The 13,124-nt window shown below is 43.1% G+C and overlaps 1 protein-coding gene across 1 annotated transcript in view; it reads left to right on the top strand.

The window, feature by feature from the left end:
• Window positions 1-13,124, top strand: part of SLC22A3 (solute carrier family 22 member 3) — a 30,271-nt gene extending 17,147 nt beyond the window's left edge. Inside the window, exons 4-11 of the mRNA XM_074163889.1 lie at window positions 95-260; window positions 1,321-1,438; window positions 6,808-6,905; window positions 7,042-7,256; window positions 10,330-10,438; window positions 10,709-10,821; window positions 12,201-12,300; window positions 13,067-13,124. Coding sequence (XP_074019990.1) covers window positions 95-260; window positions 1,321-1,438; window positions 6,808-6,905; window positions 7,042-7,256; window positions 10,330-10,438; window positions 10,709-10,821; window positions 12,201-12,300; window positions 13,067-13,124 — 977 coding nt within the window. The remainder of the gene's footprint in view (window positions 1-94; window positions 261-1,320; window positions 1,439-6,807; window positions 6,906-7,041; window positions 7,257-10,329; window positions 10,439-10,708; window positions 10,822-12,200; window positions 12,301-13,066) is intronic.

The raw sequence follows: 13,124 nt of genomic DNA on the forward strand, positions 1-13,124 counted from the left end.
ACAGTACCATCATTCCTTATGTTCCACCACTAATATTTTTCTTTCGAGTTAGGGATGTTTCTGTATTGTTTATTTTGGCTTTCTCTCTGCTCAGTGACAGAGATTGTTGGTTCTGACCAGCGGATCGTTGGGATTGTGATTCAGATATTCTTCACCCTGGGAATTATGATCCTCCCTGGAATTGCATACTTGGTTCCCACCTGGCAGGGGATCCAGCTGGCCATTTCACTGCCCAACTTCCTTTTCCTGCTGTACTACTGGTAAGGTTGCAGTCATTGCTCTTGTTATTGCTATTGCTATTAGAGCACCTTGAGACTCCTGCTGTGGACCCAAGTCTCCAGTGTGCAAGATGTTCTAGAATAGGAAGAACATATTTGCATGTTGTTGATTTTGACATTTTTAATTATTTTTAGTGAATCACAGGCATTCATTACTTTCCTTTATTTGCCCAGGGTTTGCCTCTCTCGTCAGCCACAGCTGGCCCTTCACAGAACCCTGCTCTGCTTCTCCTTAGCCCAGGGCTGGCTGTTTGTCTGGTTTACTTGTCCAAAGTCTGCTTTTCCCATCAGCCATGGGACCCCACCTTTACCTCTAATTACGTACTCAGTTCAAGCCTGAATTTGCCCTACAGGTCTCATGAGCTGGGCGGTACAGCTAATAAGAAAGCAGAGCACTATACTGTGGTGAACATCTGTGGAGTGCAGCCATTTTGTGGGCTGGATCCAAAAAACTAATCCATATACCCTGGTCCTGCACATTGTTTCCTTAAACGTTGTGAACTGTTGCCTGTTGTGAACTTCTAAATTGTGAATCATCTTAACACTAGGCTAACAGAAACTGAAACACCAATCAGTAGTATTGCTTCGTGTTCAGTTTGTAAACTATGTATACATCTGAGTGTGTGTGAGTGTATCTTATAATGACACAGCTAGAAGTTTCCTAATCTGCCTGGATTTGGGACTACACGTGTTTAGTGTCAATTTTCATAGTTCCTTGCTGTTCTACAGGCCCCTTGCCCCTTGTTTGCTGCTTGGTTATCAGACATTTGACATCCATTGTGCAAATACAATAGTTAGATTTCTTATTTTTCAGCTTTGAAGAGTATTGATATAGTCTTTGATATTTTCTTCTTTCTTGCATACAAGGGTCAGATATTTTACAGGACACAGGCTGGAAAAGCAATCCACGAAAGAGTTTCTGTATCCCAAAGACTGAAAAATCAGTGTGTTGTGTATTAACACAGGAAAAAGGCAAAGAGCTTTGGTTTGCTTGTGAAGTTAAAGGGTAAAACCCTTATTTATGACTTTTGTGTTCTTACAGGGTGGTTCCTGAATCTCCACGTTGGCTCCTGACACGCAAAAAGGGAGAGAAGGCATTAAAAATCATGCACAACATTGCAAAACACAATGGGAAATATCTCTCACCCCATTACTCAGAGGTATTGTCATCTGTTTGAGCTAGAGGTTTTTTTCTAAACTTTTTCAATCTTTTGAAGGTTCAGTTCTGATAAAATGCATTCCCTTTATGTGATGGGCAACACTCTTGAAGTGTTACACCAGAACAAGATTGCCATTCCCATACCTACTTTGTTAGTTACAAGAGGGTAAAAATGAACTGGCTGGAAAGACACGGGCTGAAAAAAAAAGTTTGCAAAACAATGAATCAGGTCTTTCATTTGAAACACTCCTACTTTAAAAACTTGTGGGAAATATCAGAAACACGCCTGAGGGCCAATGGTGTTTCACAGCAGCTGCCGTTTTAGCTGACAGAGTGAGTAGAGACGGCAGGATCCACTTCCCTGGCTCCTTTGCTAGAACTTCCTTTTACAACTCGAAGAGAAGATGATGTAGAAAATTGGAATTTAAGTATAAATTTGCTTCCATCCCAATAGGGGGAAAATATGCCCCAAAGTTCAAAATAGAAGAAGCACTGTCTGAGATCACTATTTACAAAATAGTGTAATATTTGTTAGAATTACCATCCTTTGACCAGTGGTCTTGATGGAACTGAAAATACTGATGCATTTCAAATGAAATTGCGTCGTGTCATTGCAGCATTTGCCTTGTTCTGTGCCGGGTAGCATTGCCTGGCTCTCAGACCATGTTTACCGTGGCATTGGCCTTATGGTTCTGTGACGACAACAGAGGCGGACTAGGTTCCTGTTCTGTAACAAATCAGGTCTGGAGCCTAAATGCTAGCAATAGTAGTGTTAGAAATCATTGTTTGAACTAAGGAAAACACTTGCAAATTGTTATCACAGAGCAGACCAGAGGTGGCATACCGAGTACACTACAAGTATTTCAGAAAGAAAACATGATTTTCTTATTGAAAAGAAATTATCTACATAAAATGCCCATCTATCAGTACTCAGTAGTATCCTTTATGCCTGCATACATGCATATGTATATACATTCATTTTTATACATATACAAAACGAACGTATGTTACTTTTACCCAAATTTTCACTGAGACTAAAGACAAAGGCTTTGGGATGGCAGTATTTGGAGGAGACTGATGTTTCCCATCCTGTCAGGAACAGAAGTGTGTGCTTTGTAACAGGTAGTTGACAACCTGAATTCCCAGCTTAGTATCTTACCTAGGTCTTTCTCATTGCTCTTCTTAAGCAAGAGAGAACCTGAGAATTTAACCCAGTTTATCCAAAAAAGTGGAGTTGCTTCAACTAAATCCTAGAGTATAATTCTGGATGAAACCCAAACAATAATGATGGGCATTCTTGTGAAACACCAGATAGATGTTCCCAAATCCATAGGATTTTATTTACCTGGTAAGAAACAGGTTTCATAAATCATTCAGCCAGCCTAAGCAGCTCTGCTTATTCAGGACCATTCCTGCTATAAATATAGAGCTTGCATGAAGTGCACACAGGAAGAGGTATGTGGTAACAGAAGAAGTATAGAAATGGCCAGTTGATTTATACTAATATTCCATTATCTTTCCACTTCGTTAAGGAAATGTGACAATGACAATTAATGACAGTCTTGGTAGGTTAGAGTTCACAGAACAGGTTCCATAGAGAAGCTGGTCCCTAACCCAGCCATAATACTATGCCTCTTAAGATATATGACTGCACTAATGATTTCGTAAAGTCAAAACTAGACCTATCAGCAGAGATGAGTATGCTGAAATATACCTTTCCACAGCCAGCTGCTTTATTCATAAGCAACTTGTTCAAGTGCCATAAAGTTCCTATAATAGAGTTTCTATGAATGTTAAGTTGCTCAGGGGAGCACACAAAGGTTCATGATGGGGAGAGGGGTTTATCAGGGGAAAAAGCTATATATTACTTCCTTGGCCAAGAAATGGGATATACCCATTTATATACTGTTGTACATTAGTGAAGCAACATGACAGAAGGAGTTTTGATGAGCAGTAACAAGCTAGGCCAGCAATTAGTGAACCATTTTTCTGATAGAAGCCAAAGCATCTCTGTGATACCAGCCAAGGTCAGGAAATCACCCTCAGATGTCCCACAACACAGAATGAGCTTTTCCAGTCATGTTGGAGTAGCACCTTATGCAACTAGAGGACTGCAAACTGAAACTGGTGGGAGAGAAACAAACTGAAAAGACTGAGTAAGGAAAGAGAAGAGGATAAATCCATTTATTGTCCTTGGCTGGGGCATATACACCAGTGAGGTTCCCTGGTCTTGGTCAGCATTACCCAGTGCCTAGTGTGGACCAAAGCACGTAGCGGGAAGGTTGTGCTGCTGCAGCTCCCCCTCCACATTCAGCCCTGTGTTCCTACACCCACTTCCCCTCCCTAAACTTCAGCATTTTCAGAGTGTCACAACAGAATGGAGATGTATGTCTTTCCCTGCTTCTTGTTTTAAGTTATATTTAATTTTTTTTCAGAAGTGTCCCTGCTCATGACCCTAAACCACTCGCAGCTGCAGCAGATTAACCTCCACACATACAGATTTGTGCTGGATCTGTTCCTGGGACCTTTTTAATACACAATGTCTGTCATCCTTGGTGCTGTGCCCAGAGGAGAGAGAGAGCATCTCCAGGAAGCGCGTTAGTTGTGGATCAAGTGTATTTCTCACATTTACTCATGTCAGAATTCTCTTTCACAAAGCAACTCCAGAATTTCAGGCAAAGTGCAGGTGTGGAGGGACAGGGAGAAGAGAGTGACATTATCCATCAATGCATGTTGGCTAAGATTTTTCCAATATGTCTGTAACAATTTCATTGGCCCCAGTCCCTTACGTGGCTCTGGATGTAGCAGCCTTGCATTTTTATTGGCGCGCAGAAACCACAGATGACCTTTGTATGAAAACAGATAAACATTTGCTGCTTTTGCTCTGTGAGTTACGACATTGGTACAGTTCAGCTCTGTCCAGAACTCATTAAATTAATTGTAAATTATAAACTCTTTTTTTCCAGTTGCTTGCAATTATCCTAGTATGTTTGGTTGTTTTTTTTTTAAGCTAATTTTTTCATTCTTGGTCTCTGTCCAAAAGCAGAATGGACTGCAAACAGCTGAGTAAGAGCTGCTTCTTGAGACGGCTGTGGATCAAAAACCCCTCTTCCTTTATAAATATTTCTACTGTATAGACATATATATTGCATATACATATATATATTTCTATTATGTATTAACTTACATACATGTGTATTACAGACATGCATGAATGCACTGTCCTGTGCAGAATTAAGCATGTACAGAATTATAGGTCTATGTTATGAGAAATCTTTAAAAATTATTGCAGATGTACTGATATATAATTCAGTGGGACATAAAAATGCCAGGGGAGTTGGTTATAAAACTTCTTCCAGAGTTTTCAGATAGCGTATCTTTGGAAACGTGGGCCCCGTCATTGAATTCCTGACTGCACTGCTGTGAATAGCAAAGCTTTCCTTGACTTCGAAGAACAAAGAGAGGTTTTTTCCCTACAAAGAGATGACTTTCCACAGAAATCTTTTTTTTTTCATCCATAAAAAAATGCTCAGTCGTGCTTGGAGTTATTATGACTTTATTAAGACATAAAAATATACGGTAGCAGCAATGCTGAATTTATCTTTAGTCCTTTGGAAAACTAAAACCTTATTTGCACAAAGTCACAACTGATGGCTGGCAGCCTGCTCTTTACAAACACAGTCATGGCAGCTTTATAACCATAATATGAGAGAATCCAAGAGTAGTGCAGAAACCCAGCAACCTCCGCCTGCCCCACAAAGGGCTCTGGCACACAGCAGAAGTGGCAGCACTTTGAAGAAAACTTCTGGCTCTGGCTACAGAAGAAAAGAAAGAGGGAGTAGAAAGGAAGTTCAAACAAACATGGAGTTTCTCTGTCCACTTAAAAAGTTTTGTGTCACTCTTTTATGGAAAAGTCACACACAAATATACCCAGCCAAATCTCACTGAAAGACTTCTGTGCTCTCCTATGATATGAAAAACGAATACAGAGCAAAAGCTTTGGGCATAGCCCTGTCTGAGCTGACACGACCCTCGGGCAATGCCTGTGGCTTTACCTGTGTTCTCTTCATGGATCTTGATGTTCCCACCTGCTTCTCCATCTTTTCACCCACGTCTCCCTACTGGCCAGAATCCTTTCCTTGGCCTCCTGCACTCCTGTGGGCAGTGGGTGCTGCGGTTAAGAGAGGGATTTACTCCTCTCTTAGGCCTCCTCTCAGGAGGAGGCAATAACTGAAAGTCAAAGTGGCCAGGCTGCCTGAAGTCCTCCTAAAAAGGGTGCAGCAGGTTTAACCCCATGTTTCCCACAGCTGCATTGAGAGCTGATGGCAATCCCAGCCACGGCTGCCAGCTCTTGGGCAGTCTCACTGTTTGTCTCTGCCTAAAGCCACCTCTGCCTTCTCTTCCTCGTCTTCCTCACCTGCCAAATGTACACACAAACAAAAGGGCTGCCACCTGATTTGGACATCATTAAAAACTGCTGGCCACAGTTAAAAACAGCCTCCATCAATGTGCCTGATCTCTTTTTATTCCTGCTAACGTTCTGGCTTCACAATGTCCTATGGCAATGAACTCCAACAGGCTGTGTGAAATCCTGCCCTTTACAGTTATTGTTAAACCTTTTAACTAATGATTTAATTGAGTGCCTCATTGTGACTGTATTGGAGGAAGCTGTGAACAGATTTACTATACTTTATAGGCAGTATGATTAATACATACTTTGTGGGATTTTTTTCTTCCAGGTTAAAAGCAATGTACAGCACAGTGCTTATGTATTTTAAGACCCTCTGAATTTCACCAGTTGAATGTTTTGTAGCACCCAAGCGCCTTCACGTATCTGCTCTTTCTCTTACTACTCTTTTCTTCCTGCTGCCCAGCTGTGCCACCAGCTGTGTACCCAACCCATTGCTTCCTGCTCAGCCCCTCTCTCCCTGCTTCCTGAGACCCATCGCTTTGCCCTTCTTGCCACGGTCTCCTGCTCTCTTTCACCTCTGGCAGAAGGCACTGGGAACTCTGCTCCCAGTGACCCTGACATGACAACAACTGCTTATTGCCTTCCAAGAAATTCCAGGTCAACCTTTCTCAGTTTACAAGGAGAAAGTAATTTTTCCACTCTCGAGTAAAGATCGGGGATTATTTTTTTTTTCTGATTTTTGCATGATCATCATAAAGGAAAGTCTGTAGCCGTGTCCGGTTATAAGCTATTTCTCATATCTGCACACTGCTCTGGAGTGCTAAAAGCAGCAAACTGGCTCATCAGCACCTTTTCTCACTGGACTGGAATATTGCTGAGCACCATGTTTACACAGAAACTCTGCCCCAGCACCTGCCTGACCCCCGACAGCTGACTCTACTGCTTACTTTTCTCCTCAGATCACTATTAGCAATGAGGAGGTCAGCAACCCCTCCTTCTTGGACCTGGTGAGGACTCCCCGGATGAGGAGGAACACGCTCATCCTGATGTACACCTGGTGAGTACTCATGTCAGTCCACCTTTTTACCAGGGTGGAGAGTTTTGAAGAAAAAATCCCTTGTGACTTTTAGAGTCTTTTCAGCTGCTTGTAGTCATTTGTTTGCCTCTCAGCTTTTTCTCCCTTTCCTCTTTAGGTTCACAAGTGCCCTGATCTACCAAGGGCTCATCATGCGCCTTGGAATTGTTGGAGGAAACCTCTACCTGGACTTCTTCATTTCAGGAGCTGTGGAGCTGCCTGCTGCTCTCCTAATTTTAGTGACAATTGATCGCATTGGCCGACGTCTTCCCTTTGGAATAAGCAACATCGTGGCAGGAATTGCATGCCTCATTACTGCCTTCTTGCCAGAAGGTAATTCCCTTTCCAATGCCAGGCTCTTTAGATCAATGACCTCTCTATGACACTCCTTAAGCAAGGACACCAGACCACACAAAACTGTAGATAAAAGTAAGAAGCGTCGGTGATGCAAGCAGCACCACAGTCATGGAACAACATACCTTATTTGCCTACAGATTGCTCTGGGACATCTAATAGTTGTATCTTTGATGGGTGAAAATCTTAGAAAAAAATGTATATAAAAGCCCTGTACTGCTTTTGAAGGCAAATGCAAGGGAAGAGTGTACAAACATAAAGGCAAATTACATTCCCTGACTTGGAAGACAATGATGTAGGAAATCAGTGATTTAGCTGAGGCAGCTTGGTGATCTTCTCATTTGCAAATAAAAGGATGCAAACCACAACACGATGTAGGGGCTGTGGAAGACGACATGGAAATTGTTGCCCTGCCCTGACCCTCCCAGGGGTTTGGACAATGTTAAGGGGTTGGAGGAAAGGTATGATTTTTGATTAAGTCATTCTTATCTGGTTTCAAGGACATCTAAAAGGTCTGATATTGCACACAGGCTTCCCAGCACTCCTATCTTCTCCTTAAATTGTTTTTCCTCCTGCGTATTTTTTTTTTATCCCTAGGAAAGCATTCGGAGGTGCTCTGAAGTGAATGTTACCGCATCAGTATGCTTCGCCTTAGTGTAGCTGGGGACCAGCAGCAGAACGGGCATTAGGGAGGCTTACTCCTCCATAGGGATGTTCCTGCCAAAGTAAGGGACAGTCCTGGCCAGCCTTAGAGGTTTTAGTTCCTAAAGTTTATACCATGGGGCAATCATTTTCCTAGAGAAGAGCCATGACCAGCCACTTCAAGAGTATGATGTGCCAATGAAAACAGGCAGGTTTGTGGTTAGCGTAAAATGAAATCCTTCAAAGAGGTGTGTTGGTTCACCTCTGTCTCAGTTAAGCTCCCTTTAATGGGATTCCTCCAAAGTACTTAAATTAATACCGTATGCTTGAGGAGATTCACTGCTTTAATAGAAGCAGAAACAACAGGAGAGGGAAATGGAGGGGGAAGATCCACAGTCTGTTCCTGGTGCCTACACTGGTGGCTGTGTGACCATGCCCTGGGATGTCACCTTGCAACTCATTTGAATTCACTGGTTTGACTGCTGAAGCCCGTGAGGACTAACTGTGCTGTCCTGGCAGATTTTCCCCAGGTCCCCACTGCTGTGTGCCTCTCAGAAGAGCTGCCACACGTCAAGCAGATGCTGGCCACCTTGTGGTCCTGTGGCAGCTATCCTAACGCGGGGCAAGGCTATTCAGGCACAGAGGGCCAGGTCACCATGTCATCTGCTGACTTTGCCAGCAGCATTCTCCGTCTGTTAAAAAAGTTCTAAGGACCCACTGGGACAGCAAGGACTGAGGACTGTTGATTGCCTGGAGCTGGAGCTGTTGCAGGAGGAGGAAACAATGAGTGGCACTGGGGAATTACTCCTGCAGGACACCTGCCTCTAGCACCTCCGTGTATTTTGTGCCACACCATATGCTGAGCACAGTACAGCAGGTTTGGAGTTAGAGCCAGGAGCATTGTGTGGGGCTGGCGTGGCTGGAGCAAGGGGAGAAAGCGGTGGCATGGGGCCAGCAGTGTGCTGCCACCAGCCTGCTCTCAGTAGTGGTGAAGTGCTGAGGTGAGGAGAGGACAGTCTAGGGATTATATACTTGTAGATGGGACACCTGAGGTCCCAGTCCTGCGTTCAAGAAAGGTCTGTTTGTACAGATGGGAAAAGCTGCAGTGGCAGCTTGTGAGCCCTCAGTCACGCTGGGGTGCTCAGAGAGTTGGAGTCCCCCTGGCAGAGGGAGGAGCCACACAGACGTCACCCTCACCTCAGGGGTCAGATGGACTGAAGGGGTGCCAGGGAGACAACGTGGATTTGTTTTGTTCTTTCCAGTCTTTGCTTTTCTTGCAAGTGTTTGAAAACACAACTTTTCAGGGCAAAGGCGGTGTCTCGCAAGACAGGATGAAATTCGATGGGGGTTTGTTTGGTTGTTTTGGAAAGGAAAAAAACCCCAAGCATCTCATTTTTTGGTTCAGAGCAAGCTGAAATGTTTTCTTGTTCTTCCTACTGAAGTTTTGAGAAAACACAATCACTGCCAGAGCCCTCTCCAGTGACAGAGCTCCCCTTCGTGCCAGGTTCAGGCTTGTTGTTTCAATCGCCTCCCCGTCTGCCTGGTCAGGGTTAGACCATACAGGCAACCGTCCTCTCCCAAGAGCATTGCAGAACTGCTTATTGTGTTCCTTGTGATGCTCCTCCAGAGGCCACCGGCTCTCCAGAGAGGGCAGTCAGATGCTGAGGGGTTGCACGGGGCGAGACGGGATGGCTCTGCTCTGCGGTGCAGATGTGACCGTTGCACCCCCTGCTAATGTATAAGGGCTCCCCGCTGATGTATACAGGGCAGTGGCTGGGCACCAGAGCTGGAGTGGAGCCAGTAGAGCTGGGCAGAGCTACTGGGGCAACCTAAGGCCCCATGGCCAGTTGGGCCAGACAAAGACAAGCACCAGGGAAGGGAAATGGAAGGATGGCCAGGGGTAGGATTATTAGGAGTGTGTCTAATGTGCAATGGCTAGACAAATTATGAAGTGTAGTTGGCCTCTTCTAGGGAGAATTATTTTACTGTTGCTGCAGATGTATCTTCAGAGGCAGCTTCTTTGTGGTCAGAAGGATTTGGGAGGTGACTCAATGGTGTTTCTTAGAGCATAACATCCCTATATAAATAAACATTCCTTTCTAGAGCACAATTTGGACGTGGTCATGGAAGCTTTTAACATTCATTCTCATACCCATGCTGTTATGCCCCATCAGAATCTTAAATTAATCAACAGTAAATGATTTCTGATTCTTGAAATCAGCCTTGCATAGTGCTGGAAAACAATAAATGCCAATATAGATTGATATCAACAGCAGTGGCCTTTCAGTCTGATGTGCACTGGTCCAGTGTTTCTGTGATGGAGTGTTTGCTGACAGGGCTTGGGGCTCTCAGAAACGCGCTGCTGGCACCGCAAAGGACACTTCACCTGGGCTTCTTTTTGAATGAACAGATATCCCATGGCTCAAAACAACAGTCGCCACACTGGGAAGACTGGGCATCACGATGGCTTTTGAAATTGTCTATCTTGTGAACACTGAACTGTACCCTACGACGCTGAGGTATGTCAAAAGCTCCCAGGAATCTTTCAACTTTTCCCTCTGCTTTTCCCCCTGCTTTTCCCCCTGCTTTTCCTCATTCACTGTTTCACCACCTTTTAGTAAAACTTGTTTTTTTCTCCGGAGTTTTCTAACTAAATAACCATTGCTGAATCTGGATGGCATATTCTGACAAGATAATTTTGGAGCTAAGTCTACATTCTGCTCCTCAAACTGCTGGTTCGTCTGTTTGGTAGCACCTTTCAAATATCTGGCACTATTTTTCTTTTGCAGAAACTTCGGTGTTTCCCTGTGCTCGAGTTTGTGTGACCTAGGTGGGATCATAGCCCCATTCCTGCTTTTCCGATTAGCAGCCATTTGGTTGGAGCTACCTCTAATTATTTTCAGTAAGGTTTGATTTAAAGTGTACTTTTGGTTTAAATATCCTCCTCCTAATAGAGATTTTCTTTGGTTCAAAAGTGTAGTGTGTGGACTCATCTCTCCCTCAAACCAGCCCCTCTCAGCCTTCATGCCTAGAGCAAGAGTGAATGGCAAAAGGGTGCAATGTGGGTGATTTCACAGCGTGCTATGGAAGAGTTCAGGTCTACTTGGGTGACTTGGCTAAAGGAGCATAAAAGAAACTATGTGAGGTGCTTTAAGACTGAGATACTTTACAGCTAAATTCTGTAATTGCAGAGAAATAAGCTTAATCTCCTAACAGCAGAGGTTAATGTCCTTTAAGATGTATTTGGTTTGGGTTTTTTTGGTATATACAGGTATGACTATGGATGTTGTATTAACCATAACTACTTATTCTTGTCAAACTCTTTTCCTCAGATGCTTTTTGGAAAAAATGAGCCCTGTGGATTAGTTCTGTGGGGAAAAGCGTAGTTATTTCTGACAAAGAAGCAGGAGTCTGGCTAAACCAGGAGATACCTGTGACCAGGAAAAAAGCAAAAGGGGTAGGATAGAATAAGAAGGGAAACCAGTGCTAATTAAAATTTTAGCTTGAAAATAAATAACAGAAAGACAAAAGACTTTTAAAAATGACCAATTTTCCAAGAATAGATCTATATAGAAGTACTGTTCACATTGTCTAATTCTGAAATTCTGCTGCTGCTGAATTGAGTAAACAGCTACAGAATGAGAGAGAAACAGAGAAGACTGTGCGACAGTCAGCGATTTTATGTTTCACTCCAGCCCTTCTACTTTTGACTTATTACATTCTTTAAGTTACATCTGTGCAGAAAATTATTCCAAAATAACCATTCTTGATGAACTATTTCAGATTAGCTCTCTATCTGAATGCTCTTTCCCAAGGATGAGTTTTTATTCTGAATCACAGAATCTACTTTGGCCATGGATACACGAGGAGAGTATTTCAGGAAAATCTCAATGGTCTCAAGAAACACAGATGCATCTACGTGATAGAGCCCCTCAAACAAAGGCAGATTTGTCTTATGTGAGGAATCATAGAATACCATCCGCGTTCCAGTACAGTTTGTATGCACTTGCCCATGTGCACTTATCTCAATTTTTTGACTTCTAAGATCTCCCTTTTGGGGCAATTCAGCCTGCAGATGAACACCTAGCCCTCAAGGTTTTTTTGCAATAGGTTAAATTAATGTAGCATAAAGGTGTTTGATAAGAGTAGGGTAATCAGAAATAGCTGTTGCACTTTAAAAATCTCACTTTAACCTTAATCTGAATAAATTTTTCTCTCCCTGAAAATAAGAAAAGTAACAATTTTCTTTTTGCTTTTCTATTTCTTCAATGTCCATTATAGGTATTCTCGCAGTTGTCTGTGGGGTCCTAGTATTGCTTTTACCGGAAACAAAGGGAATCTCCTTACCAGAGACAGTGGAGGATGTGGAGCAGCTTTCAAGGTATGATACATTTTCTTACATTTACTTGGATGAGGTTTCCTGAGGGTGTTCTCCTCCAACCTTTCAGCTGTCATAAATTATTGATGTTTTCCAAGTGTCAAAGTAAATTCCCTAGTCAGGTTGACGTTATGAGCAGGTGGTATCTTCCTCAATAGAAATGTGAACTTTTCAGTGCCACTAAGGTGGGTTGTTAAAAAAAAAGCATGGGGATAGAATCTGTATTTTTCTCATAGAGACACAGAGTTGTCTTGGGCACCTCTAGAAGCAGGAAGGAACGGTGTGCAAGAGAGATGCTGCAAAGTATAACCTGCAACTCTCTGCTCAAGAAATCCAGCCATTACTTCAATCAAAGCATCCTGTGAGGAAGGGCTCTTGATCATGGGAGCATTTCCAAAATTTGTGAAGTCATTGAAAAGTCACGTACAGGATGAGTTTGTAGCTGAAGAGTTACAGGCACAGCTTTCCCACTCCTGGCACAGGGCAAGCCAGACTCTTCGCTGCACTGCAGGTGCGCAGGAAACATTTACACCTTGTCTTGCTTGGCAGTAAATTTCTTGAGGAGCTAGTGCTATACCTTAACGTTCCAAGCAGTGGCTTTGGATATTACATCAACAACTTTTGCTGGCTTCAATGTACAAACTAAAGAAAGAGATGATTTTCTATGCAGAAAATAAATGTTTCAGTACTGCAGCTTGGACTACAACTTGGAGTACGTATTTTCCTGTTTCTTTCACACTTATGGCTCTCTCCCCATCTGTTTCTTCAGTCATTTTGGTAAATGTGGCAAGAAATGGAAACACCGGGACACCAACTCTTATATTTGA

This window comes from Numenius arquata, chromosome 2, assembly GCF_964106895.1.
Source record: "Numenius arquata chromosome 2, bNumArq3.hap1.1, whole genome shotgun sequence".
Lineage (NCBI taxonomy): Eukaryota > Metazoa > Chordata > Aves > Charadriiformes > Scolopacidae > Numenius > Numenius arquata.